The sequence below is a fragment of the Lepidochelys kempii genome, chromosome 7, assembly GCF_965140265.1.
Source record: "Lepidochelys kempii isolate rLepKem1 chromosome 7, rLepKem1.hap2, whole genome shotgun sequence".
NCBI classification, from domain to species: Eukaryota; Metazoa; Chordata; order Testudines; family Cheloniidae; genus Lepidochelys; species Lepidochelys kempii.
Genome location: NC_133262.1, coordinates 75,704,761 through 75,729,894, shown reverse-complemented (window position 1 = coordinate 75,729,894; position 25,134 = coordinate 75,704,761). Strand labels below are relative to the sequence as shown.

Here is a 25,134-nt window from a genome sequence, read left to right as displayed (position 1 = left end):
GGTGGGACTTGTTTCTCTGTGTTAAACAATATTATAAATGAACAGTCAATTTCTGCATATGTGCTCAAGGGAAAATGCTTTGCTGGTTTCATTGTTCCAGTAGCTGTCATGTGACATGGGAAAGTGTTTCTATTTTATTAAGAAGTAAATAGTCTGGCATTTTTTGCAAGGCAGCTTTGTTTTGTGAATGTTTTTCTCTACTCGGCAATCTAAATGAATATAGCTGATGCCCTTTAGTACTCTGCAATTTTAAAAATTGCTTACAGCATTAATAATAATACACACACACACAATACTAAAATGCTCTCTCATTAAAAAACAGAGCTCACAGATTTTAGCTCTAGATTAAGACTGCTCTTGATTTTATCTAAAATATTTCTTGCAGGGGCTCCAGCCACTTAGAGCCTTCTATTGGTCACTTTGAAGGCTATGGAGCACCAAACATCTACCAGACGCCTAGACAGTTGGTGGGCTTACGGGAGAACACAGTGATGCTTGATGAAATGACCCTTCGGCATATGGTTCAAGATTGCACAGCTGTAAAAACTCAGTTACTAAAACTGAAAAGATTACTGTACCAGGTTAGTGTATTATAAAGAGAAGAAAAGTGAGAGAAAGGTGTCTGTTTTAATATACCACGGTTTTTCTTTTATTATATAATGAATTATAGCAATATTTAAGATTTTGTTCTAATTAATTTATACTTAAAAAGTAACTTATACCTTCCAAGTACTACAAAAGTGTCCCAGTTAGGAGCCCTGTCTATATGTTTCCACAAAAATAGACACAGCTATACTGTTGTTGTATGTTTGTTTTTTTTTTAATTGAAGGAAAATTGGTAAATAAGCGATCTTTTAATTTTTGTGAATTCAAACAAAGCATGGAGTTCAGTGCAGGTAAGACAGATCTCCTGACTTAATGGTGAAGTCCAAGATGGCAGCAAAGTGTAGAATCTTCCTCTTCAATTCCTTTGTCCAAATGCACATCAAAGAATTCAGCTTTTTGCCCAGGGTAAAATTCTTGAACTCACTTGCCTGCTTGCTTTTCACCTTATCCATATGTCTGCACAATGTGCTTATCGACCACTGGTTAATTATCTGTTCACGTGCAGTGCTAAAATTCAGTCTGCTCTTTAGTACATAAAAAAAAGATGAGTTATTTAAAATGTCTTAAGAGGCTTCTTTCATGTGTCTACAAAGCTTGACAAATAAGTGGCAGAGTTAATAAGCTAGAAGATGATTCTGCAAAGGCTTGAATCTTCAGTTTCAAAGATCCTGTCTAATTTTTAAGAGAGTAAGAGAAATTCAGGCAAACTTTGGAGGGGAACAAGTTTCTTCTTAAGATTTTTACTTTAGCTCCTAGCTACATTTGCCAACCATTGTTAAACTCCAAAGAACTTGGGTACTTTAACTTTTAAAATTCTTTAAGTCCAAATGTGCCAAAATTAGTAGAAAAGGAATTGATTTATATTTACAAGTCACTAATTCAAGGAAGAAGTTCAATTAGCCTAATGCATTCCTTTGCGAAAGGCAAATGGAAAGTTTGTCGTCATCAGGAGATTGCCATTTTAATAAAAAAGAGTTTAAAGTGTGCAGTTTTTATGGGGAATTCAGTAATAGTTATCCAGTAACACATTACAGGCTGTCTCCTGCAAGGAGCCAAGCACCTCAGCTCTTAGCTTTAGTAAATTTGAAATGCAGAATAACTATTGGATTGCTTATTGATTGCAACGAGGCATGGGACAGGCCCACACTGAAAATGCAAATGCCCAATACTAATTTATATCTTTTGTCAGATGGTAACCATAAGAAAGGAAGCAGAAGTTTGTGTGTGTGCCTTTTATGCATACATATATTTAAATGTTGATTTGTACTTAAACCCTCTTCATTAACAGTGGCAATATCACTTTTAATTTTGGACAGACTTAAGAGCATAGAAGTGAGACAGTGAGGTCAGACAGGAGCAGGTTACAGACTTCAGTAGAAGAGATGTTGTAAATTTCAAGATTGTGAGCCTAGGAGACAGACAGGATGGGAGTTAATAATGGAGAAAGAAATGGGAGGCAAAAAAGAGGGAATAGGCAGAAAAATGAATCTTCTGTTTTGGAGAGGTTGGGTCGGATGTCAGAAGCAGCTGAATATCCAAGACAATGTCTGAGAGGCATCTAGAGATGAGACTAGGCAGAGAGAGACTTTAAGATTCATCAACACGGAGGTGGTAGTTTAAACAGTAGGAGAAAATTAGGTGCGAGTAAAGGGGAGAGAGTGTGGAAGCTTAATGTGTGTGGACACCAACAAATGTGTGGAGAGTGTGGACACCAACAAATGCAGGGAAAATAAGTGAATTTGGTGCAAATAATGGATTTGTTGAAGCAATGGTTCACAGAGTGGGAGGACCAATAAAGCAGAGGGTCATGGAAGTTAGGAAAAGAGGGTGCTCCATATCTAAAGCAGTAGGGAGATGTAGACGATGAGGATAGAGAAGCGTCCCTTAGATGTATCTTGGAGTTCTTGACTGATTTCACTGAGGTCAGTGTTATTGGAGGATGGAATCCAATTTGGGGGTGGATCAAGAAGAGAATTGGAAGAGGAAGTAAAGGCAATGAGAACGAATAGCATGCTGCAGGATTTTGGAGCTAAAGAAGAGAAGGGAAATAGGATAGTAATTAGAAATGAAAGTTGTATTCAAGTGGAAACAAAGCATGATGGAAAATAGGTCAGAAGCAGTGCAATGAAGGATAAAGGAGAGAGAAGGAATTAGGTGAAATCAAGGAAATCAGGAAATGAGTGGTTCATGGTCCCTTCTGGCTTTGGAATATATTTTGATCTAGTTTGTCTTGCTGGATAGCAGGCCATAGAACTTCTAAAATATATGCTTGAGGAATTATTTTGAAGAACATCCCAGTCGTGATTTAAAAATGATCAGTGATGGAGAATCTCTCATGACCCTTGGTAAATTGTTCCAATAGTTAATTACTGTCACCAGTACATCTTACTTCCAGTCTGATTTGTCTAGCTTCAACTTCCACCTATTTGATCATGTTTTACCTTTCTCTGTTAGGTCAAAGAGTTTATTAAATATTTGTTCCCCATGTAGATACTTATAGACACTTATGGTCAGCCTTCTTTGTTAAGCTAAATAGATTGAGCTCTTTGAATCTATCACTATTGTCAAAAATATAAAGGGAAGGGTAACAACCTTCCTGTATACAGTACTATAAAATCCCTCCTGGCCAGAGGCACAATATCCTTTTACCTGTAAAGGGTTAAGAAGCTCAGGTTATCTGGCTGGCACCTGACCAAAAGGACCAATAAGGGGACAAGATACTTTCAAATCTGGTGCGGGGGAAAGTTTTGGTCTGTCTGTTCTGTGTGCTTGCCGGACACAGATCGAGGAAGCAAGCAATCCAACTCCATTAGAATAAGTAAGTACTAGCAAGGGAATGCATTAGCTTATTTTTGTTTTGGCTTGTGATTTTCTCTGTGCTGAGGGGAAGGTTTATTCCTGGTTTTCTTTTTGTAACTTTAAAGTTTGGCCCCGAGGGAAATCCTCTGTTTTTTTTAATCTGATTGCCCTGTAAGATTATCTTCCATTCTGATTTTACAGAGATGTTTCTTTTACCTTTTTTCTTTATAATTAAGTTCTGTTTCTTTTCTTTGTTTTTTTTTTTTTTAGTGTCCTAAAAATCCCAAGGTTGCTCTGTGCTCATCTTGTTTATTCTCAAGCCTCCCAAGGAAAGGCGGTGTGGGGGCTTGGGGGGGGATATTAGGGGGAAGTAGAAACTCCAAGTGGTCCTTTCCCTGAGTTTGTCTAAATCACTTGGTGGTGGCAGCATTACCTAATCCAAGGTACAAGGGAGAATTTGTGCCTTGGGGAGTTTTTAACCTAAGCTGGAAGAAATAAGCTTCGGGAGTCTCTCATGCGGGTCCCCACATCTGTACCCTAGAGTTCAGAGTGGGGAGGAAACCCTGGCAATTATGAGGCATGTTTTCTAATCCTTTAATCATTCTTGTGGCTCTTCTCTGAACCATCTATAATTTATCAACATCCTTGAATTGTGAGCACTAGAACTGAACACAGTATTCTAAGAGTGGTCACACCAGTGTCAAACATAGAGGTAAAACAACCTCTCTACTCCTACTTGAGATTCCACTGTTTATAAATCTTAGGATCACATTAGCTCTTTTGGCCACAGCATCAGACTGGGAGCTCATGTTCAGTTAATTATCCACCATGACCCCCAAATCTTTTTCAGAGTCACTGTTTCCCAAGATAGAGTCCCCTATCCTGCAAGTATGGCCTACATTGTTTGTTCCTAGATATATACATTTACATGTAGCTGTATTAAAACATATTTATGTGAGCTCAATTTACCCCATGGTGTAAAAGGGACAGGTTGAATGGTAAGAGCAGATGGTAAGGCTTGGAGCCTGTCAAACAATCGATTGGAAAAATGGGAATTAAGGCTTTTTATCTGATCCATAATAATATGACCTTCTGCTGAGTTACTACAGAACATATGATATGCAAACTCACAACTAGTTGGTCACATGTAATACTTCAGCACCAATACCATTTTTAAATTGGGGATAAAAATCTAGAGGGTATACTCTTGCCAAAGTGAAGATTTCAACATTGTGCAGGTTAAACTCGTTGTACCTTGAAGTAGTATTGCATCAGCTCTAAAAATGAATTGTGTGTGCGTCCCCCAATTGGATGTTAAAAATTGCAGCAGAAGATGTTGATAAGATTATTTCATTTAAAGACATTTGATTATTTACAAAGAACTACTGTATCACATACACACAATATCCCAATTAGATTTTAAAATGCATTGTAAAGGAAGCTGTTGAAGACTCACATTTGTAGTTGACTTAGGACAGTAAAATCTAAAATTTTCTGACAGTCTAACCTAGTTTCAGATCCAAGAGTAAACAGAAGTTTTATTTATAACATTAGCAACAAAATTTTTCTATTACTTCCCTCCTCACTCTGAACTAACTCTCTAACCCTGATGTACCCTTGAACTAGTGTGTTAGAATAGCTATGTAAACAAAGGATTGCGGCATGTATCCTACTAGAACCCTTACACCAACATTGCCCACCACCTCCAACAGCTCCCTTGACTGGCTGTTGTGCCTCCCACACCCGCATTTCTCATCCGACTCCAGCTCCCATTAACTATTCGACAAAGTTTTAGGAACAGATCTTGTGAACAGATTAGCAGAGCTGGGAGATCTGCCAGAAACTTTTCTGAAATGTGGGAAAATATCGCTGTATTAGCCTAAATACTGTCACTTTTCTTAATTTTCTTTTCCATTTAGTTTTAATATTTGAAATTTTTTCTTAATTTTAGACATAGGTAAGGCTCACTGTAACCTGTCAGATATTGCTGTGTCTACAGATCTAAGAAGTGTCAGAGTTCTCTCAAAATGGATTCTTGGGCAAAATTTGTAAAAGTGTCCATTGGCTTTCACTGTGACTTAGGGTCCTAAGTCACTTAGGTGTGTGTGGAAAATTTTGCCCCTTTTAAGTGTCCTCATTATACCTTGTGAGTGGTGCGGTAATCATTCAGGGATATATACTTTTGAATTAAATCTTTCTCAACTTTAGGCTCTTCAAAGCTGTATGAAAGAATACAAAGCTTTCTGTTCTCTATGGCCTAAGCTGTGTGAATTGTGAACAAGGCTGTAGCTTTCATTTTTGCTATGACTCAGTTTATAGGAGATGATTTGCTTAGTTGCCCCTCCCTGGCTAGGCTTGCATATTGCATAGCAGTTCAACAACAGTATATTTGACTCTAGACTTAGGTAACACCCCTCTTTTGAAAGTTATTTCTCGTCATTCGTGGGAAGTCTACTTTATTGTAAGAGTAATAACCTCCAATGTGGCTTTTGCGTGACTACAGCTGATCGCATTTAATTATCACTCTAAACCTGGGTTTGCAGGACAGGCTCCACTAATTGTTTCACATACACTGCTGTACCAAAGGCTAATCTTTTGGTTATTCAAATATAAAATTAAAATACATACACATGTAAATTTGTGAAGGAGTTAAGAAAATGTGATATGCTGTCTAAAATGTTGCATTCCCTGACTCTTAAAAGCTTTTAAAATAGTTTTAATGATGCCTGGATTTTCAAGAGATTGCTAATGGGATACGGAAACTTTTACCTCTAAAAGCATTGCTTCAGATTTGGCACTGGTAGGTAGCAATCAATAGTGTAAGGCGATGTCTACACTAGCACTTTTGTGGGTAAAACTTTTGTTGGTCAGGGGTGTGAAAAAAAACACCCCCTGACTAACATAAGTTGCACTGACAGAAGCACCGGTGTGGACAGTGCTTTCCTGTCGACAGAGCTACAGCCGCTCGTTGGGGGTGGTTTAATTATGCCAACGGGAAAGCTCTCTCCTGTTGGCATAGAGTGGCTACACAGGATATGCTGTAAGGTGTTTAATGTAAACATAGCCTAATTGTTCTTTGGCAGTTCTGAAGTGGCCTCAGTTCAGTTCCGAGTTGGCACATAACCTTGTTGCAAAAAACCTGGTGCACACTTCATTGAAACACCCCAGCAAAAAAGTGAAGCCATAGCACCTGCAAAACTCTTCTTGATCAATTTATTATCTTTTTGGGTTGTCAAAACTTTGAAAAACTGTGTAATATATTAAGAAATATTTATGTGAAATGTTGGTTAAAATGGGATTTGCTAGTTGTGACTATAGGGTATACTAGTATTTTAGGTAGAGTGAGAGCTGTTGTCCCAGTCTTCAGGGGTAGCTAAAAGTTTTTATTTTGCGTTGTTGGTGTTCAGTGCCTTCCTATTTGTTCCTGACAACTTGACCTTCACCACCTATTGCTGAAATAAACAGAACTGCCACTTGCTTTCTGCTCACTTTTAGATACTAGTAACAGAAACAAGTGTTAAACTTTCTTTGAGAATATATTGTACTTGAAACTTTTCTTACGATCATTCTATGATTTTACTTAAATACTTAAATACAATACTGATTAAGGAAGCATTGTTAGGAAAGTAATCTGTGTTCTCTATTAGATTAGCTGGTCCCCTGTGGAATTCTGAAAAACCCCCACCAAAACCAAAAACCATTCGATTCCTATGTATTAGCCTTTAAAAAAAAAAAAAAAAAAAAAAAAAGAAAGAGGAAAAAAAGACTGGTTCTCTGTCTGAGAAAATCATCAGAAATCAAGCAACAGAAAATGCAACATTGCTAAATAAGAATGTTGCTATTCATAAACTATCTGAAATGGGTTTTCTGTGGAAAAACAAGTTATGCAGTGAGCATTACTAAATGGCTTGTCTTCATTATCTTCTCTTGTATTTGTGGAGCATGTGCAGTAGAGAATAATGGCCATAATATTCAGTATACTCACAGGAGGGATTATATTTCAAACTAGACTGGAAATACTCCATTTTAGGAAATTAATTTTGAAAAAAAAAATCAAGAAACCAGTTGTTAAAACCTTAGAGTCAGATGTGACTAAACTTAAAATGTTTAGTCTCAGCTACTTAAGAATCCCATAATACTGACAGAAGTTGAGGTATACCCTTAAACTAAAATAGTAGTAGGGAAAAGAGGAGGAACACTGTGGTTAAATAAGGTTCAAAACATAGTTGGAGCCAAACAGACAATGGAAATCTAGCTGAAGTTCAACCAATAGGAAGGACCATAAATTGTGGCAGGTGAAATGGAAGATGGAAACTAACATGGCTAAGACAGAATATGAAAAGCAAATAGCCGAACGGGGTGAGGGGAAGAGAAAGAGTGAAATTAAGTATGTCAGAAGTAGGAAGTCTTTTGAAAGAATCAGTGGGTTTGCTGGACTACCGGAGAGCAAAGGGAGCAATTAAGGAAGATAGAACACTGTGGAGAAACTACATGATTTTTTTCATCAGTCTTCATCACGGGTGGGGAGAGCACTGCCTCCAGACTACTCTTTTCAAGTAATGAAGTTGAGGTATTGTCAGATTAAAGTGCCCAAAAAGGGAGCAAATTGATAAAGCAAAGAGCACTAAGTAAAGATTGCTGCACACAAGGGTTCTGAAGGAACTTCAAAATGAAATGGCTGGACTGTTGATATCAATAGGTAATCTTTTTTTTTAAAGTTATTCTACTGTACAAGGGCACTGGAGGATGGCAAGTATCTAATTTTAGAAAGCTGCTGGATTGATCGTGGGAATTGCAGTCTAGTGAACCTTAACTCAATAAAAGGAAAATTGGTTAAAACCATTAAAGATAGAATTCTAACATGATAGAATTCAAACTAGATAAACACAATATGGTAGAAACAAACAGCACAATTTCTCTAAAAGTAAACTGTGCCTCTCATCTACTGGAATTGTTTTAAATGTTAATTAAACAGTGGGTAAAACAACGTACTGTTTTAATATGTCTGGACTTCCAAAAAGCCTTTCACACAGTCCCTCATAAGAAGCTATTAAGGAAGAAAAGTTCTTCCTTGACCTGTGGAACTCATTGCTACAAGTTATTGTTGTGGTCACAATAGAGTTAAAAAGAGAATTAAACATTTTATATTGATAATGAGAACATACAGGCAGGCTATTAAAATAAATTAGGGATATAATCAGTCATGGTTTAGAGCATAAGGAAATCACTATCCTACAGGGGATAGGAAAAACATGCAGTATGGGCAAGTTATTCCATAACTGTCAATTCTGGGTCTGCTTTCACCTTCCTACAAAAGATCTGGTATTGCCTACTGTCAGAAACAGAATACTGGACTAGAGGGACCACAGAAATTGCCATACTGGATCAGACCAATATTCTTGTAAGTTGGATAAATAGGAGAAAAGACAAATTCAGCAATGCGGTTTGACCTGCTAAGTTTTGTTCACTTAAATTTAACTGAGGTACTAAGTTCATAGAAACCTTTGCATAAGTTTTGACAAAGAAAATTTAACACACTAAATATGGAGTTTTCTGGTTTTTGGGTTTTTTTTGTTTTTTTTTAAGCAACTTCAAATCACTAGGACAAGGATTTTCAAATCCATTATTACTTCTGAAATGAAAGTATGGTGTGAAAAACCTATCCATACTCCCAAAAGAAGAAAAAGGTATGTCCTGTTTTCACAGGGACCTCTCTTTTATGATGGAGTGCTTCCTCCTGTCTGTTTTGGGATTAGCTCTTTTAGCCTGACACCTTCTTTTTGCGGTTTCTTGGCCCCTTGTCTCATACTTTCGGTCTGCAGCCCTCGCTTGTTTTTCAGGAGCTGCAGTGCTTCACCTTTGTGGCTCAGCCCTCCGGCCAAGTCACAAGAGTATTTCCCTTCCAGGGAACTATTCAGGTCTTCCTCACAGTCCCAGGCAGTCCGTAAGTCTGCAGCCCTGGCTGGGCCGCTCTCTCAATGGCAAGAACACATGGTCTCAGACAGCCTCCAAATTCACTGCCCAGATTGTGCCACTCACTCAGTGACTGGTAGGGGAACCCAATTCTGCCCTCTACTCTGAGTTCTAGTCCAGGGCCCCATCTCCAGAAGCAAAGGTCTGGGCAACCACGAACCTTCCTGCTGATCCCCATAGCTCCTTCCTACTTGCCTATCCCAGGCTTGTATTCTCCACCCTTCCAGCTAAACCCCTTTCCTCTGGATCTGCCAGACCAGGGGCAGGCAAACTTTTTGGCCTGAGGGCCGCATCGGGTTTCCAAAATTGTATGGAGGGCCAGTTAGGGGAGGTTGTGTCTCCCCAAACAGCCAGGCATGACCCTGCCCCCGCTTCTCACCCCCTGACGGCTCCCCCAGGACTCCTGCCCCATCCGACCCCCGCTGACCACCCCGGACCCTCCACCTCTGACTGTCCCCTGCTGCCCCATCCAACGCCCCCTCTCACTCCTGACTTGCCCCCCCTGGGACTCCTGCCCCATCCAACCACCCCTTCTCCCTGTCCCCTGACCACCCCCAGAACCCCTGCCCCTGACTGACCCCTGCCACCTCATCCAACCCCCCCCTCTCCTTCCTGACTGCCCCCCCGGGGACCCCTGCCCCATCCAACCCTTCTGTTCCCTGCCCTCTGACCACTCTGACCCCTATTCACACCCCTGCCCCCTGACCACAACCCCAACTCCCCTGTCCTCCAACCCCCCTGCTCTCTGCCCCCTTACAGCACTGCGCCGTCTAGAGCACTGGATCAGGCCGCAGCTCTGCAACTGCGCTTCCCGGCTGCCCAGAGCGTTGCACCGGTGGCGTGGTGCGCTGAGGCTGCGGGGGACGGGGGCTGCTGGGGAGGGGCCGGGGGCTAGCCTCCCAGGCCAGGAGCTCAGGGGCTGGGCAGGAGGATCCTGCCAGCTGGATGTGGCCAGGGGGCCGTAGTTTGCCCACCTCTGTGCTAGACAAACTCCTCCATTTGGGTCCAAATCCCTCTCTCTCCTTTGTCCCAGGGAAAGTGAGTACAGCTCTTTTCCCTGCAGCCTCTTTCTACTACCAGCTCCCTGGCCTTAAAGAAGCCCTGCCTTTTCCTGCAAAGGGGAGCTCCCCCAGATTAGGGCTTTTCTCAGTCTAAATGTCCTCCTGTTTGCAGCCTAACAGGTTAATTGGCCCATCTGGCCTACGTTAACCCCTTCAAGGCAAGTGTGGGAAGCACACACCTATGTATATACATTAGATCGTAACAGACTAGTAGCAGCAGCTAGTTTCATCTTGAATATAGTATTGTATTAATTTAATGCCTTGGTTTCTTCTCTAACAACCAATTGTGGTCTAGCCAAATACCCTTATTTTAAAACAAGTTTAAGTATTTTAATTAAAAAAAATAAAATTCCTTAAAGAAACATTGGTGTACTCTGCTAGCGATACGCCACTGGATTCAAAATTTTCAGTTTTTAAAATCCTCATTTCAACAAGAAGTTCTTAAAGTCACTCTTCTGGGATACCAGTACTAGTTACCATTAGTTACTAGAAACAGCATTTCACCCAGTGTGTGTTAGTCTGTGACCTCATGGATGCTGATTGAACAATGGGGGATAACAACACTGCACTGTGGAAAATGAAATTCTGACTTACCGAAAGAGTCATGTCTTTTTCAGCTTCACTGGAAAACATACGAAGAATTCAATATAGGCCATATGGACAAAGGATGGAATTGGTAAGGGGGACTTGAGCCCATCACAGTGACAGGTCAAAGAGAGACCCACATGCGGCGATGTACCTAGGCTCCTTTATTGTCTTAATTCAGCCCTATCTCTAGTCAGATGTATGCCTGTTATCCGTATCGTGAACCCACAAAATGTGCTTTCCTTCGATACGACTTCTATTTTTTCAATTATATGGGAGTCTTTGCTGCTCTTCATTTTTTCCAATGACTTTTTTTGAACATACGCTTGTAATACTGTTTATAACACTTCCTTATTAAATCTCTTATCTTATGAAAATATTCATGTTTAGTTTTTTCACAATCTAGGCATTCACAAGTAAGTGGTATGGCAGTAGAGCAGGATGACAGATCAGAGCAGAAGAAAAGTTGGGTGGTTTTTTGGTTTGCAATGACAGCATAGTCATGATTTGTGTGTCTTTGAAACATTTCTTCAGAGAAAAAGGAATCTTTTAGATAAATTATTCAATTGAGAAGTTGGGAAGACTGCAAAGTAGGGCATGCTGTTGATTTACAAATCAGTGATAGAAGCACAAAGGTTTAGTGTTTGTGTCAATCTGCATTTCTAGTCTAGAATGTTTTGCTGTAGTTAATGTGAGATTCAAACATCTAGGAAGATCCAAATTAACGGAACTGTGTTTTTCTCTGGAAGTTTTTTTGATCCCTATGTTGATTCTTCTTCACCGCATGATGAGAGCCTTGAACATTCTAAGTAATGGCAGTATGAAATGGAAACTGGTCTCTATAGATTATGCACTGGAAAATAGAATGGGGGTTGGTGAGGATCCATAGGGGAGACCAGGCATGTCCTGTGGAGCTACCGTATCCTCCACAACAAGAGGAGTAGGAAAGGCTCTTGTTCCAATGCAGAAATGTTGCACTTTTTTTTTTTTTCTGTTCATGAGATGCCCAAAGCTCCTTTGTGATGTTGCTCAATTCTGGCAAAGATACTTATTCTTTCTGTTCTGAGGCTTGGTTGTTTTTTTTAATTGACACATGTTTATTGTCTAAAGATTAATTGTATTTCAGGATTGGGGTGAATGTAGTTAAGGATTGCTGTATTTGTAATAGCTGTTTTTGTCTCTTCTGCAGACTATGGCAAGAGACTTTTCTTTCCCTGCTCAAAAAAAAAAAAAAAAAGCAAGCTTCAGCATTTTTGAATGGGCCTTTGTTTTCTTCTGTTCCAACATAAATGATGCCTATCCATCATCTACACCAGTGTTTCTCAAACTGGGGTCCAGAGGCCCCGCTGATCAACTCCTCTCCACTCCCTCCCAGCCTCCTGCACACCGGGAAACAGCTGTTCAGCGGTGTGCAGGAGGCACTGGGAGGAAGGGGGAAGAGCAAGGATGGGATGCGCTCGGGGGAGGGGGTGGAAAGAGGCGGGGAAGAGGAGGGGGCCAGGGATGGAGTGGGGGCAGTAAGAGGTGGGGCGGGGGGGGAAGAGGAGGAGTGGGGGCGAGGTCTAGGGCTGAGTGGCAGGCTTGTGGGGGGGTCTGCAAAAATTTTAAAATCAAAATGGGGGTCCTCAGGTTGCTAAAGTTTGAGATCCACTGATCTACACCATTATATGTGGGACTGGGCTAGGCTTCAGGATTTTCAGGTGGATAAATTGGGGCAATTCCAAATTTAAGATTATCAAAAATGTGAAAATGTTAGGAAATCTTCAGGTAAACACTGCTGTAGAAGTGCTAACATTTAGAGTTTTACAAGGGATAATGGTTCAAATAAACAAGAGGACTGGTAGCAATAAGCCCCCAGCCACTGGCGGATTTTGTAGTACTTTGTATACGTTATCTAATTGGCAGAATGGTAGAACAACAAAAAGAAAAGGAGTACTTGTGGCACCTTAGAGACTAACCAATTTATTGGAGCATAAGCTTTCGTGAGCTACAGCTCACTTCGTCGGATGCATACTGTGGAAAGTGTAGAAGATCTTTTTATATACACACAAAAAGCATGAAAAAATACCTCCTCCCACCCCACTCTCCTGCTGGTAATAGCTTATCTAAAGTGATCACTCTCCTTACAATGTGTATGATAATCAAGTTGGGCCATTTCCAATCGTACACATTGTAAGGAGAGTGATCACTTTAGATAAGCTATTGCCAGCAGGAGAGTGGGGTGGGAGGAGGTATTTTTTCATGCTTTTTGTGTGTATATAATAAGATCTTCTACACTTTCCACAGTATGCATCCGACGAAGTGAGCTGTAGCTCACGAAAGCTTATGCGCCAATAAATTGGTTAGTCTCTAAGGTGCCACAAGTACTCCTTTTCTTTTTGCGAATACAGACTAACACGGCTGTTACTCTGAAACCTGGTAGAACAACAGTAACGAATTGGGAAAACTTGTAGCAAATAATTAATCAGAACACCCCTTGAAGGTAAGTAACTTTTCCGATTTTATGGATGGAGGAAACTAAGGCCTGGCCTACACTGTGGGGGGGAATCGATCTAAGTTACGCAACTTTAGCTATGTGAATAACTAGCACCTCTCGCTCCGGTGGAATCCTGGAATCGACGGGAGAGTGCTCGACGGTTGATTTATCGCATCTTCACTAGACCCGATAAATCGATCCCTGCTAGATTGATTGCTCCTGAGGTTAAGTGTAGACATCCCCTAAGAAAGGTTGGGATTGGATTAAAGGTGATTGGATTAGAGCTACAGAGCCAGGATTAGAATGGCTAAATTCCTTGTGCTGTGTGTACGAAAGTAAAATGGTCTTGTGGATTACTTGTTATCAAGCTGCCCTTCTTTGTAGCTCGACATTGATGCTGATTGGTCAGTTATAGAGCCAGTATGGCTGCAAGTGGCCTGCTGGAAAGCAGCTTGCAGCAAGCTCATAGCCTTCAGCAGCAAACCTGAGCAACGCTGTTCTCACAGCTGTGAATTTGTCTGGGTTCCCCTCAAATTAAAGGAATGGTTGTTGAGTTTTTTCATGGACCTCAAAGTAGATAGTCTAGTGCTAATGAAAAATGAGGCAAACCATCAACTCCAATGGCTGACTTATTTTCAAGGTTGTCTTCACAAGGAAAACTGAGATTAACCCGAATATTTTTGGCCCCCAAGATAAGCAGGGAACATCACAGGCTTCACAGATCTTCAGAGGCTGGCTCTCTAGGTAAGCCTACTGTACATAGTTTTAGTTAAACTAGTGAATTGGGTAAGGAGAGGTATTCTTGATGTTAGTTTTTAAAGCCATAGGATACTTCAGAATTTGTAAGAAAATAGCACTATGGAAATCAGTGATTGAAACTCGTATGCTTCATTCAGTTTTCATATTAGTGAGTCCAATATTTTTTTGTTATTTCTCCCCCATGTTAAATAACTGCTACTTTGGGTAATAGCAGAGCATATCAACTTCACTACTGATTGCACACAACATAACTGCTATTCTCTGCTATTTGAAGGCAATATTTTATAATTGTGTTAGAAATTACAGTTTATACTGGCCCTTCCATTTATACTGAAAAGACTTAAAATAAGCAAACAAATAACTTTAGAAAATTAGAAGCTGGAAAAGGGAAAATGGGTTTGAGCCCTATTTTAACTACTTTATGATGTATAACGGAGATCTGAAATTTCTTTTAAAACAATCTATCAGAAATAACAGTAATATGAAATCCTGCTTTTATTGAGAAGTATTGGTTTTTTTATTGTTGCATGACTGCAACAGTCTTAAAACCCCGTCATTTGAACTATGAAGCCTACTCCTAACAAATTAAAAGGCATGGTACTTTGGGCTAGTTAGATCCATAAAATGCTACAGGCTATTCCACTTCTCAACACTTGGACGAGAGAACTCAGATGTGATGGTGGTGCTAGTTTTTTTTTGTTTGGATGCATATTCTTGTTTGTATGGAAACTTATAGGTTTGTTATGAGAAAATATGTAACCCAGGAGTGGCAGATTTTTACATTCATTCACTGATTAATATGCATGAAAGATCACAGTACAGACAGCATTAATAACAAAGGAGCTAAAAGACCAAAACAATTGTCTTAAAATATTTTATTCTCGAATACATTATGAAACATTTTTCATGAAAGTTTTCTATATAAACGGTATAAGTATCTTTATTCAGTTCTACTTGCGATTTGGTGTTGTGAGAAACATATAGATGTAGGTTTTGTTGGTGTGTTTTTACTGTTAGCTTTTAAGGTGTTAATGGATGAGGTAGTTATTTGGATTCTCATTAATGGTGACTCATCCAAAGAAAATGCAGTTCACCTTAATTCATTTTCACAGTGTGATCTTGGACAGAACTCATCCTAGTTGGAGGTAAGATTTTTTTTTTTTAGCCTGATTTAATTGGCCCCATTCTTTCTATGCGTGTGTTGTATTTCTAAATAAAATCATAGAATATCAGGATTGGAAGGGACCTCAGGAGGTCATCTAGTCCAACCCGCTGCTCAAAGCAGGACCAATCCCCAACTAAATCATCCCAGCCAGAGCTTTGTCAAGCCTGACCTTAAAAACTTCTAAGGAAGGAGATTCAACCACCTCCCTAGGTAACGCATTCCAGTGTTTCACCACCCTCCTAGTGAAAAAGTTTTTCCTAATATCCAACCTAAACCTCCCCCACTGCAACTTGAGACCATTACTCCTTGTCCTGTCATCTTCTACCATTGAGAATAGTCTAGAACCATCCTCTTTGGAATCACCTCTCAGGTAGTTGAAAGCAGCTATCAAATCCCCCCTCATTCTTCTCTTCCGCAGACTAAACAATCCCAGTTCCCTAAGCCTCTCCTCATAAGTCATGTATTCCAGACCCCTAATCATTTTTGTTGCCCTTCGCTGGACTCTCTCCAGTTTTTCCACATCCTTCTTGTAGTGTGGGGCCCAAAACTGGACACAGTACTCCAGATGAAGCCTCACCAATGTCGAACAGAGGGGAATGATCACGTCCCTCGATCTGCTGGCTATGCTCCTACTTATACATCCCAAAATGCCATTGGCCTTCTTGGCAACAAGGGCACACTGTTGACTCATATCCAGCTTCTCGTCCACTGTCACCCCTCGGTCCTTTTCCACAGAACTGCTGCCTAGCCATTCGGTCCCTAGTCTGTAGCGGTGCATTGGATTCTTCCATGCTAAGTGCAGGACCCTGCACTTGTCCTTGTTGAACCTCATCAGATTTCTTTTGGCCCAATCCTCCAATTTGTCTAGGTCCTTCTGTATCCTATCCCTCCCCTCCAGCATATCTACCACTCCTCCCAGTTTAGTATAATCCGCAAATTTGCTGAGAGTGCAATCCACACCATCCTCCAGATCATTTATGAAGATATTGAACAAAACCGGCCCCAGGACCAACCCTTGGGGCACTCCACTTGATACTGGCTGCCGTCTAGACATGGAGCCATTGATCACTACCCGTTGAGCCCGACAATATAGCCAACTTTCTATCTACCTTATAGTCCATTCATCCAGCCCATACTTCTTTAACTTACTGACAAGAATACTGTGGGAGACCGTGTCAAAAGCTTTGCTAAAGTCAAGAAACAATACATCCACTGCTTTCCCTTCATCCACAGAACCAGTAATCTCATCATAGAAGGCGATTAGATTAGTCAGGCATGACCTTCCCTTGGTGAATCCATGCTGGCTGTTCCTGATCACTTTCCTCTCCTCTAAGTGCTTCAGGATTGATTCCTGAATCAGGAATGAGGGAGGCAACCTAGTGACAGAGGATGTGGAAAAAGCTAATGTACTCAATGCTTTTTTTGCCTCTGTTTTCACTAACAAGGTCAGCTCCCAGACTGCTGCGCTGGGCATCACAAAATGGGGAAGAGATGGCCAGCCCTCAGTGGAGATAGAGGTGGTTAGGGACTATTTAGAAAAGCTGGACGTGCACAAGTCCATGGGGCCGGACGAGTTGCATCCGAGAGTGCTGAAGGAATTGGCGGCTGTGATTGCAGAGCCATTGGCCATTATCTTTGAAAACTCGTGGCGAACCGGGGAAGTCCCAGATGACTGGAAAAAGGCTAATGTAGTGCCAATCTTTAAAAAAGGGAAGAGGGAGGATCCTGGGAACTACAGGCCAGTCAGCCTCACTTCAGTCCCTGGAAAAATCATGGAGCAGGTCCTCAAAGAATCAATCCTGAAGCACTTGCATGAGAGGAAAGTGATCAGGAACAGCCAGCATGGATTCACCAAGGGAAGGTCATGCCTGACTAATCTAATCGCCTTCTATGATGAGATTACTGGTTCTGTGGATGAAGGGAAAGCAGTGGATGTATTGTTTCTTGACTTTAGCAAAGCTTTTGACACGGTCTCCCACAGTATTCTTGTCAGCAAGTTAAGGAAGTATGGGCTGGATGAATGCACTACAAGGTGGGTAGAAAGCTGGCTAGATTGTCGGGCTCAACGGGTAGTGATCAATGGCTCCATATCTAGTTGGCAGCCGGTATCAAGTGGAGTACCCCAAGGGTCGGTCCTGGGGCCGGTTTTGTTCAATATCTTCATAAATGATCTGGAGGATGGTGTGGATTGCACTCTCAGCAAATTTGCGGATGATACTAAACTGGGAGGAGTGGTAGATACGCTGGAGGGGAGGGATAGGATACAGAAAGACCTAGACAAATTGGAGGATTGGGCCAAAAGAAATCTGATGAGGTTCAATAAGGATAAATGCAGGGCCTGCACTTAGGACGGAAGAACCCAATGCACAGCTACAGACTAGGGACCGAATGGCTAGGCAGCAGTTCTGCGGAAAAGGACCTAGGGGTGACAGTGGACGAGAAGCTGGATATGAGTCAGCAGTGTGCCCTTGTTGCCAAGAAGGCCAATGGCATTTTGGGATGTATAAGTAGGGGCATAGCGAGCAGATCGAGGGACGTGATCGTTCCCCTCTATTTGACATTGGTGAGGCCTCATCTGGAGTACTGTGTCCAGTTTTGGGCCCCACACTTCAAGAAGGATGTGGATAAATTGGAGAGAGTCCAGCGAAGGGCAACAAAAATGATTAGGGGACTGGAACACATGAGTTATGAGGAGAAGCTGAGGGAGCTGGGAATGTTTAGCCTGCAGAAGAGAAGAATGAGGGGGGATTTGATAGCTGCTTTCAACTACCTGAAAGGGGGTTCCAAAGAGGATGGCTCTAGACTGTTCTCAATGGTAGCAGATGACCGAACGAGGAGTAATGGTCTCAAGTTGCAGTGGGGGAGATTTAGGTTGGATATTAGGAAAAACTTTTTCACTAAGAGGGTGGTGAAACACTGGAATGCGTTACCTAGGGAGGTGGTAGAATCTCCTTCCTTAGAGGTTTTTAAGGTCAGGCTTGACAAAGCTCTGGCTGGGATGATTTAACTGGGAATTGGTCCTGCTTTGAGCAGGGGGTTGGACTAGATGACCTTCTGGGGTCCCTTCCAACCCTGATATTCTATGATTCCTTGAGGACCTGCTCCATGATTTTTCCAGGGACTGAGGTGAGGCTGACTGGCCTGTAGTTCCCAGGATCCTCCTCATTCCCTTTTTTAAAGATGGGCACTACATTAGCCTTTTTCCAGTCGTCCGGGACTTCCCCCGATCGCCGTGAGTTTTCAAAGATAATGGCCAATGGCTCTGCAATCACAGCCACCAACTCCTTTAGCACTCTCGGATGCAACGCATCTGGCCCCATGGACTTGTGCACGTCCAGCTTTTCTAAATAGTCCCTAAACACTTCTTTCTCCACAGAGGGCTGGCCGCCTACTCCCCATGCTGTGTTGCCCAGCGCAGCAGTCTGGGAGCTGACCTTGTTCGTGAAGACAGAGGCAAAAAAAGCATTGAGTACATTAGCTTTTTCCACATCCTCTGTCACTAGGTTGCCTCCCTCATTCAGTAAGGGGCCCACACTTTCCTTGGCTTTCTTCTTGTTGCCAACATAGCTGAAGAAACCCTTCTTGTTACTCTTAACATCTCTTGCTAGCTGCAGCTCCAGTTGCGATTTGGCCCTCCTGATTTCATTCCTACATGACCAAACAACATTTTTATACTCTCCCTTGGTCATTTGTCCAATCTTCCACTTCTTGTAAGCTTCTTTTTTATGTTTAAGATCCGCAAGGATTTCAGTGTTAAGCCAAGCTGGTCACCTGCCATATTTACTATTCTTTCGACACATCGGGATGGTTTGTCCCTGTAACCTCAATAGGGATTCTCTGAATTACAGCCAGCTCTCCTGGACTCCTTTCCCCATCATGTTATTCCCCCAGGGGATCCTAACCATCAGTTCCCTGAGGGAGTCGAAGTCTGCTTTCCTGAAGTCCAGGGTCCGTATTCTGCTGCTTACCTTTCTTCCCTGTGTCAGGATCCTGAACTCGACCAACTCATGGTCACTGCCTCCCAGATTCCCATCCACTTTTGCTTTCCCTACTAATTCTTCCCGGTTTGTGAGCAGCAGGTCAAGAAAAGGTCTCCCCCTAGTTGGCTCCTCCAGCACTTGCACCAGGAAATTGTCCCCTACATTTTCCAAAAACTTCCTGGATTGGCTGTGCACCACTGTAGTGCTCTCCCAGCAGATATCAGGATGATTAAAGTCGCCCATGAGAACCAGGGACTGCGATCTAGTAGCTTCTGCGAGTTGCCGGAAGAAAGCCTCATCCACCTCATCCCCCTGGTCCGGTGGTCTATAGCAGACTCCCACCACTACATCATTCTTGTTGCTCACACTTCTAAACTTAATCCAGAGACACTCAGGTTTTTCTGCAGTTTCATACCAGAGCTCTGAGCAGTCATACTGCTCCCTTACATACAGTGCTACTCCCCCACCTTTTCTGCCCTGCCTGTCCTTCCTGAACAGTTTATAACCATCCATGACAGTACTCCAGTCATGTGAGTTATCCCACCAAGTCTCTGTTATTCCAATCACGTCATAATTCCTTGCCTTCACCAGGACCTCCAGTTCTCCCTGCTTGTTTCTAAGGCTTTGTGCATTTGTATATAGGCACTTGAGATAACTGCTGATCGCCCCTCATTCTCAGTATGAGGTAGGAGCCCTCCCTTCACAGACGTTCCTGCCTGTGCTTCCTCCCGGTATCCTGCTTGCCCACTTACCTCAGGGCTTTGGTCTCCTTCCCCCGGTGAACCTAGTTTAAAGCCCTCCTCACTAGGTTGGCCAGCCTGCTCGCAAAGATGCTCTTCCCTCTCTTTGTTAGGTGGAGCCCGTCTCTGCCCAGCACTCCTCCGTCATGGAACACCATCCCATGGTCAAAGAATCCAAAGCCTTCTCTCCGACACCACCTGCATAGCCATTCGTTGACTTCCACAATTCGACGGTCCCTACCCCGGCCTTTTCCTTCCATGGGGAGGATGGATGAGAACACCACTTGCACCTCAAACTCTTTTATCCTTCTTCCCAGAGCCACGTAGTCCGCAGTGATCCGCTCAAGGTCATTCTTGGCAGTATCATTGGTGCCCACGTGGAGAAGCAGGAAGGGGTAGCGATCCGAGGGCTTGATGAGTCTCGGCAGTCTCTCCGTCACATCGTGAATCTTAGCCCCTGGCAAGCAGCAGACTTCTCTGTTTTCCCGGTCAGGGCGGCAGATAGATGACTCAGTCCCCCTGAGGAGAGAGTCCCCGACCACCACCACCCGCCTCCTTCTCTTGGGAGTGGTGGTCGTGGAACCCCCAACCTCAGGACATCGCATCTCATGCCTTCCAACCAGTGGAGTCTCCTTCTGCTTTCTCCCCCCAGACTTATCATCTGGTCCACTCTCTGCAATGGTACCTGTGGAGAGAACATGAAAACGGTTACTTACCTGTGTCTGCGTTGCTGGTACCCGGACATTCCCCCTTCTTCTTCTGGAGGTCACATGTTGCCAAGCTTCTTCACTGGCTTCTTGGCTCCGCTGTGCAACCTGCTCTAAATCTTTAGAGCTTTGCTCCCATAGAAGCATATCCTGACTTTTGTCCAGGAAATCCTCAGATTATCGTATGCAACACAGGGTCGATATCTGTTGCTCCAGACCTTCAATCTTCTCTTCCAATATTGTTACTAGCTTGCACTTTGTACAGACAAAGTCGCTTCTGTCCTGTGGAAGACAAACATGGCACATCCAGTGCAGGTCACAATAGCTGAACACCCCCCCTCCATATCACCTTCCTACTCTGAGCTTCCTCAGAGAAGCTGGCAAGATGTAAGCCTCACTGGGCTCACCCCAGGAGAACTCCCAGGCAAACTCCTGCTGTGTGCTGCTCTGTTGTTCCCCGTTGCTCAGCTGGTCCGCCGCCACTTAGCTGGTTCACAGAGCTCTGGCTATTTTTAAACATCCAGGCTTCCCTGAAACAAACAAACAGACACTCCTTTTATAAGAATCACATCTGTCCCAGTAGATTCTTACGAGCAGAGTATTTTAGTTAGTATAGGAATGACTTTGTCCCAGTGGTTTTAATGACTATATTGAGTTGATTTTTATAAATGGAGTGCACTGCATGTATAAATAACTAAATATGTCACGCTAAAGAACAGGAAATTGAGATTTGAGATATACTTTATTTGGTTAATTGTTAAGTATACAGTGACATCAATTTGAATTCAACCACTATTATTTCTATCAACAAGTAAGATGAAATTTTAGTAAAAAATAAATTAAAAACTTAAACTGAAGTCACTAGTTTGTTTATTTATTTTAGTGGAGTACAAGACTTCTGTGATTGGTAAATTGCAAAGTTTAGAGGAATAGTAATGTATTTAGGTATGGTATGCTTTCCAAAGAATTCTTGATTTTAACTGATGATGCCAAATAGCCTCATTATTCTCTAGCAGTCTGAGGTTCTGATTCAGCAAGATACTTAAGCGTGGGACTAGTCCCATTGATTTGCTGAATTGGAACCTTAATGAATAGATCTCCTCTAGTTTTGTAGGCTGCAAAGAGAAAATGGGTAAATGGTCCAAGTGAAACTAATGCAAATTATGGTAGTTAGATTTTACCTTAGCCCTATATTTGCCTTTCTCTGCTGAAAGCTTCAAAAGCTTAGCCTCATACAAGAGCAGGAAACTGACAAACATTTTCAATCTCTGTACAAACTGCAAATTTCAATACTGTATTTTAATTAGTATAATCAGATTTTTGCAGAGAATCCCTAAGGTGTAATGATTAGTTTACCTGATTAAGGTGGTAATTGGTATGGACTCTGAGATCTATTAATTTATGATGGCTTATTATGAGGACGACAATGTCTGTCTTTTAACTCTTCTGGTCTCTTAGAGATTTTACTTCTTTTTCTTTTTGAAAGGAATGGAATAACAGTGTAAATGTTTTTAAAGTACTTTTTCCTCTCTTACCAAATGTATTGCTTCTCAGTGAGAACTCAGTGTAGACGCATATTAAAAAAAAAAGTAAAAAATTATATATCAAGTACCAAACTAAATGAAACAGCAGAAGGCACACTGTTACATGTGTCAAGTAAATTGAATGGTAATATTTTCAATATCAAATGGGGAAAGCTTGTGTGTCTCACCAAGAGAAGTTGGTCCAATAAAAGATATTACCTCACCCACCTTCTCTCTCTAAAAAATTATAGTCCAAAAAAGAAATCTGAGGCCAGATCTTACTTATTGTGTCTTCGTGCCTATTCAGGGATGTGACCTGCACAATTTTAGTCAAATGGGGTTTTTATGGCATCTTAGGGGAAATCAGAATTAGAGGCAGGTAAAGCACTCTGTTATTAACCACCAATATTTTATATTAAATACTTCTTCCCACCCTAAAGTATAGATGTGACAATTACAGATGCAGGCTTGAAAATTTTAAATCAGCACTTCAATATTTGTTATATATACTTCAAATATATTGTAAAAGTACACTAAATCATTTAGAGTGACGTAAGTTGCATTAGAGAACATTTAAATTTCTGAAACAAAGAGCTGTTAAGTATTATATCTTGGTGTATAGCATTTAAAATTAAACCCATAACATTCATTAACGCTATTCTAAGACAATAAAATCAGCTGATCTGTAATGTGACCCTTAACAAAAATGCAGATTTCTTTGGAATGAAATTAACTTTCTGTGTGGGTTGTAGACTCACTGCTTCATATTCCACTTTAAAACTGAAATAAAAATGTCATGAATAAATTCAAGTGCCACTCTAAGTAATAGCCATTGTGATTGCAAAATGGAAGTCAGCTCAATTCTTAATTTAAACTGATGAGAACTGACTGCTTAGATTTAATCCCAGGGCACTGTAAAAGAACTGTGCCTTTTGAGTCTTACTTTGTTGTCACCAAACTTGTACTGTTGTACAAAATAAACACATTGCACGTAAAGTGGTAAAAGTTATTTATGAAAATATGGATGTTGCTCTTCAGAAATGTAGCAATTAAGAGGAGTGAGTGGGGGGGCAGCCTTTTGTCTTTTAACTGTGTTAGTTTTTCCAGTAGGAAGATGGAGGGGGAGAGCACATGTATTATGATTTTATCGCTATAGATAAGATGTGTGGATACTTTTCCAAGTGTCATGACTTACTTGGGACCACTTCTGATTTCAGCTCTGAGGCTCTGGTTTCAGCAAGGTACTTTAATACATACCTAACTTTAAGCACATGAGTAGTCCAGTTGACTGCAACGGGGCTCCTAAAAGTTAGCCAGATGCTTAAGTACCTTATTGAGTCAGGACGTAAAAGTCCAGTAAAACAAATTGGAAGAGAAAAATCCCAACAAAAATAATTAAATTGAAAATATGTATGGAAAACGAGTGTCTCAGATTACTGGTAGTCATAGCCAACAGAAAAGGACAATCCTTAAACAGAAGGATGTGGATATAAAGCAGCAATGATCGATCTTTTGTCAAAACAGAGATTGCTTGGTTTAAATATCAATGCAATCAATGTCATTTGTAGGCTGTGTAGAAACAGTTTCTGTATTATAGGTTCAGTTTTCAGTTTTCTATGTGGCTAATTAAATGAGAGACATTCCAATGTGTAGAACAGAAACACAATTAGTGTGTTTCCTTGTCTAAACTTGAATAAATGTCAGAAGTAATCATAATAGGACTACTGGGAATGGAGATTTATAAGCAGTTTATCACGCGTTTTAAATTAATTAGAAAATAGTTACAAATAGTATTGGATTAATTTTCTGTTTTCTCTAACAGCACCACTTTCCAGAATCAACTTTCAATTAAGGAAATTAGTTAACATTGTCTTGTGCTGCTGCTGATTTTATTATGTAAAATTCAAATTAGGCATATTTGGAAAGTATTTGTTTTCGAGTTTCTTTGGATTTACATCAAATTGTACTGAAGCGGTCCTCATTGCAAAGAAGTGTTTTATTGAGTAGCTACATTAGGCACAAATGTGACTAGCCTAATTATATTTACACACATCTACTATAAAAATATATATATTTAACCTTTTGATATTCCTCGATAAGTAATAAAATATTCCAGTTATTTAGAAAATGTCAGTTGAATAAAGAACTTATGTATGTATGTATGCGTGTTGCTGTTTGATATGTTGGTGGTTGACTTACTAAACGTAGGTCCAATGTTACATGACCGCATAAGAGAACAGCTTCATTTTATGCATTATTACATATTTCTGAAAATAAAGGTTTACATTCAGTTATTCAAATTTCCCAAATTTCCCAAAAGGTGACACATGACTACATATTATATCTACCCAGTCAAAATGTAGTATGTCTTAATAGCTAGTTGTAGTTATTCTTGCTAATCCTGTTTGAAGCTCCCTTTCTTTACATTCTTTACATCTTTGTGCCATTCTTTACATAGCACAAATGGTGCTCCTTCTGGTGCTAAACTTTTCATGTTGGCAATACAGCTGAAAAGAAAGAGGGAAGCAGGAAAACAGTGAACTCCTTCTAAAATAACTGTATTTGTAGTCATTATTGTGCAGAATAGGGTGCTGAGGTTCCAGTGGACGTATATTGTTAGACCTGTGTACTGTAAGCATTGGAAGTGACTCATCTAATCATGGGAAGAGCAATGAAAATGAACTTGCATTTTGCTTTGATTCTGAAAATATAAAAGTGTATGATAGGGCTTAAAAAGACTATAACACATGCAAACCTTTT

The 25,134-nt window shown here is 41.1% G+C and overlaps 1 protein-coding gene across 4 annotated transcripts in view; it reads left to right on the top strand.

Moving 5' to 3' along the window:
- Nucleotides 1-25,134, top strand: part of CCSER2 (coiled-coil serine rich protein 2) — a 137,798-nt gene that overhangs the window by 66,629 nt on the left and 46,035 nt on the right. For all 4 annotated transcript variants that reach the window (XM_073353361.1, XM_073353362.1, XM_073353364.1 and 1 more), the window contains one exon: nucleotides 386-581. In XM_073353361.1, the coding sequence (XP_073209462.1) occupies nucleotides 386-581 (196 nt within the window). The remainder of the gene's footprint in view (nucleotides 1-385; nucleotides 582-25,134) is intronic.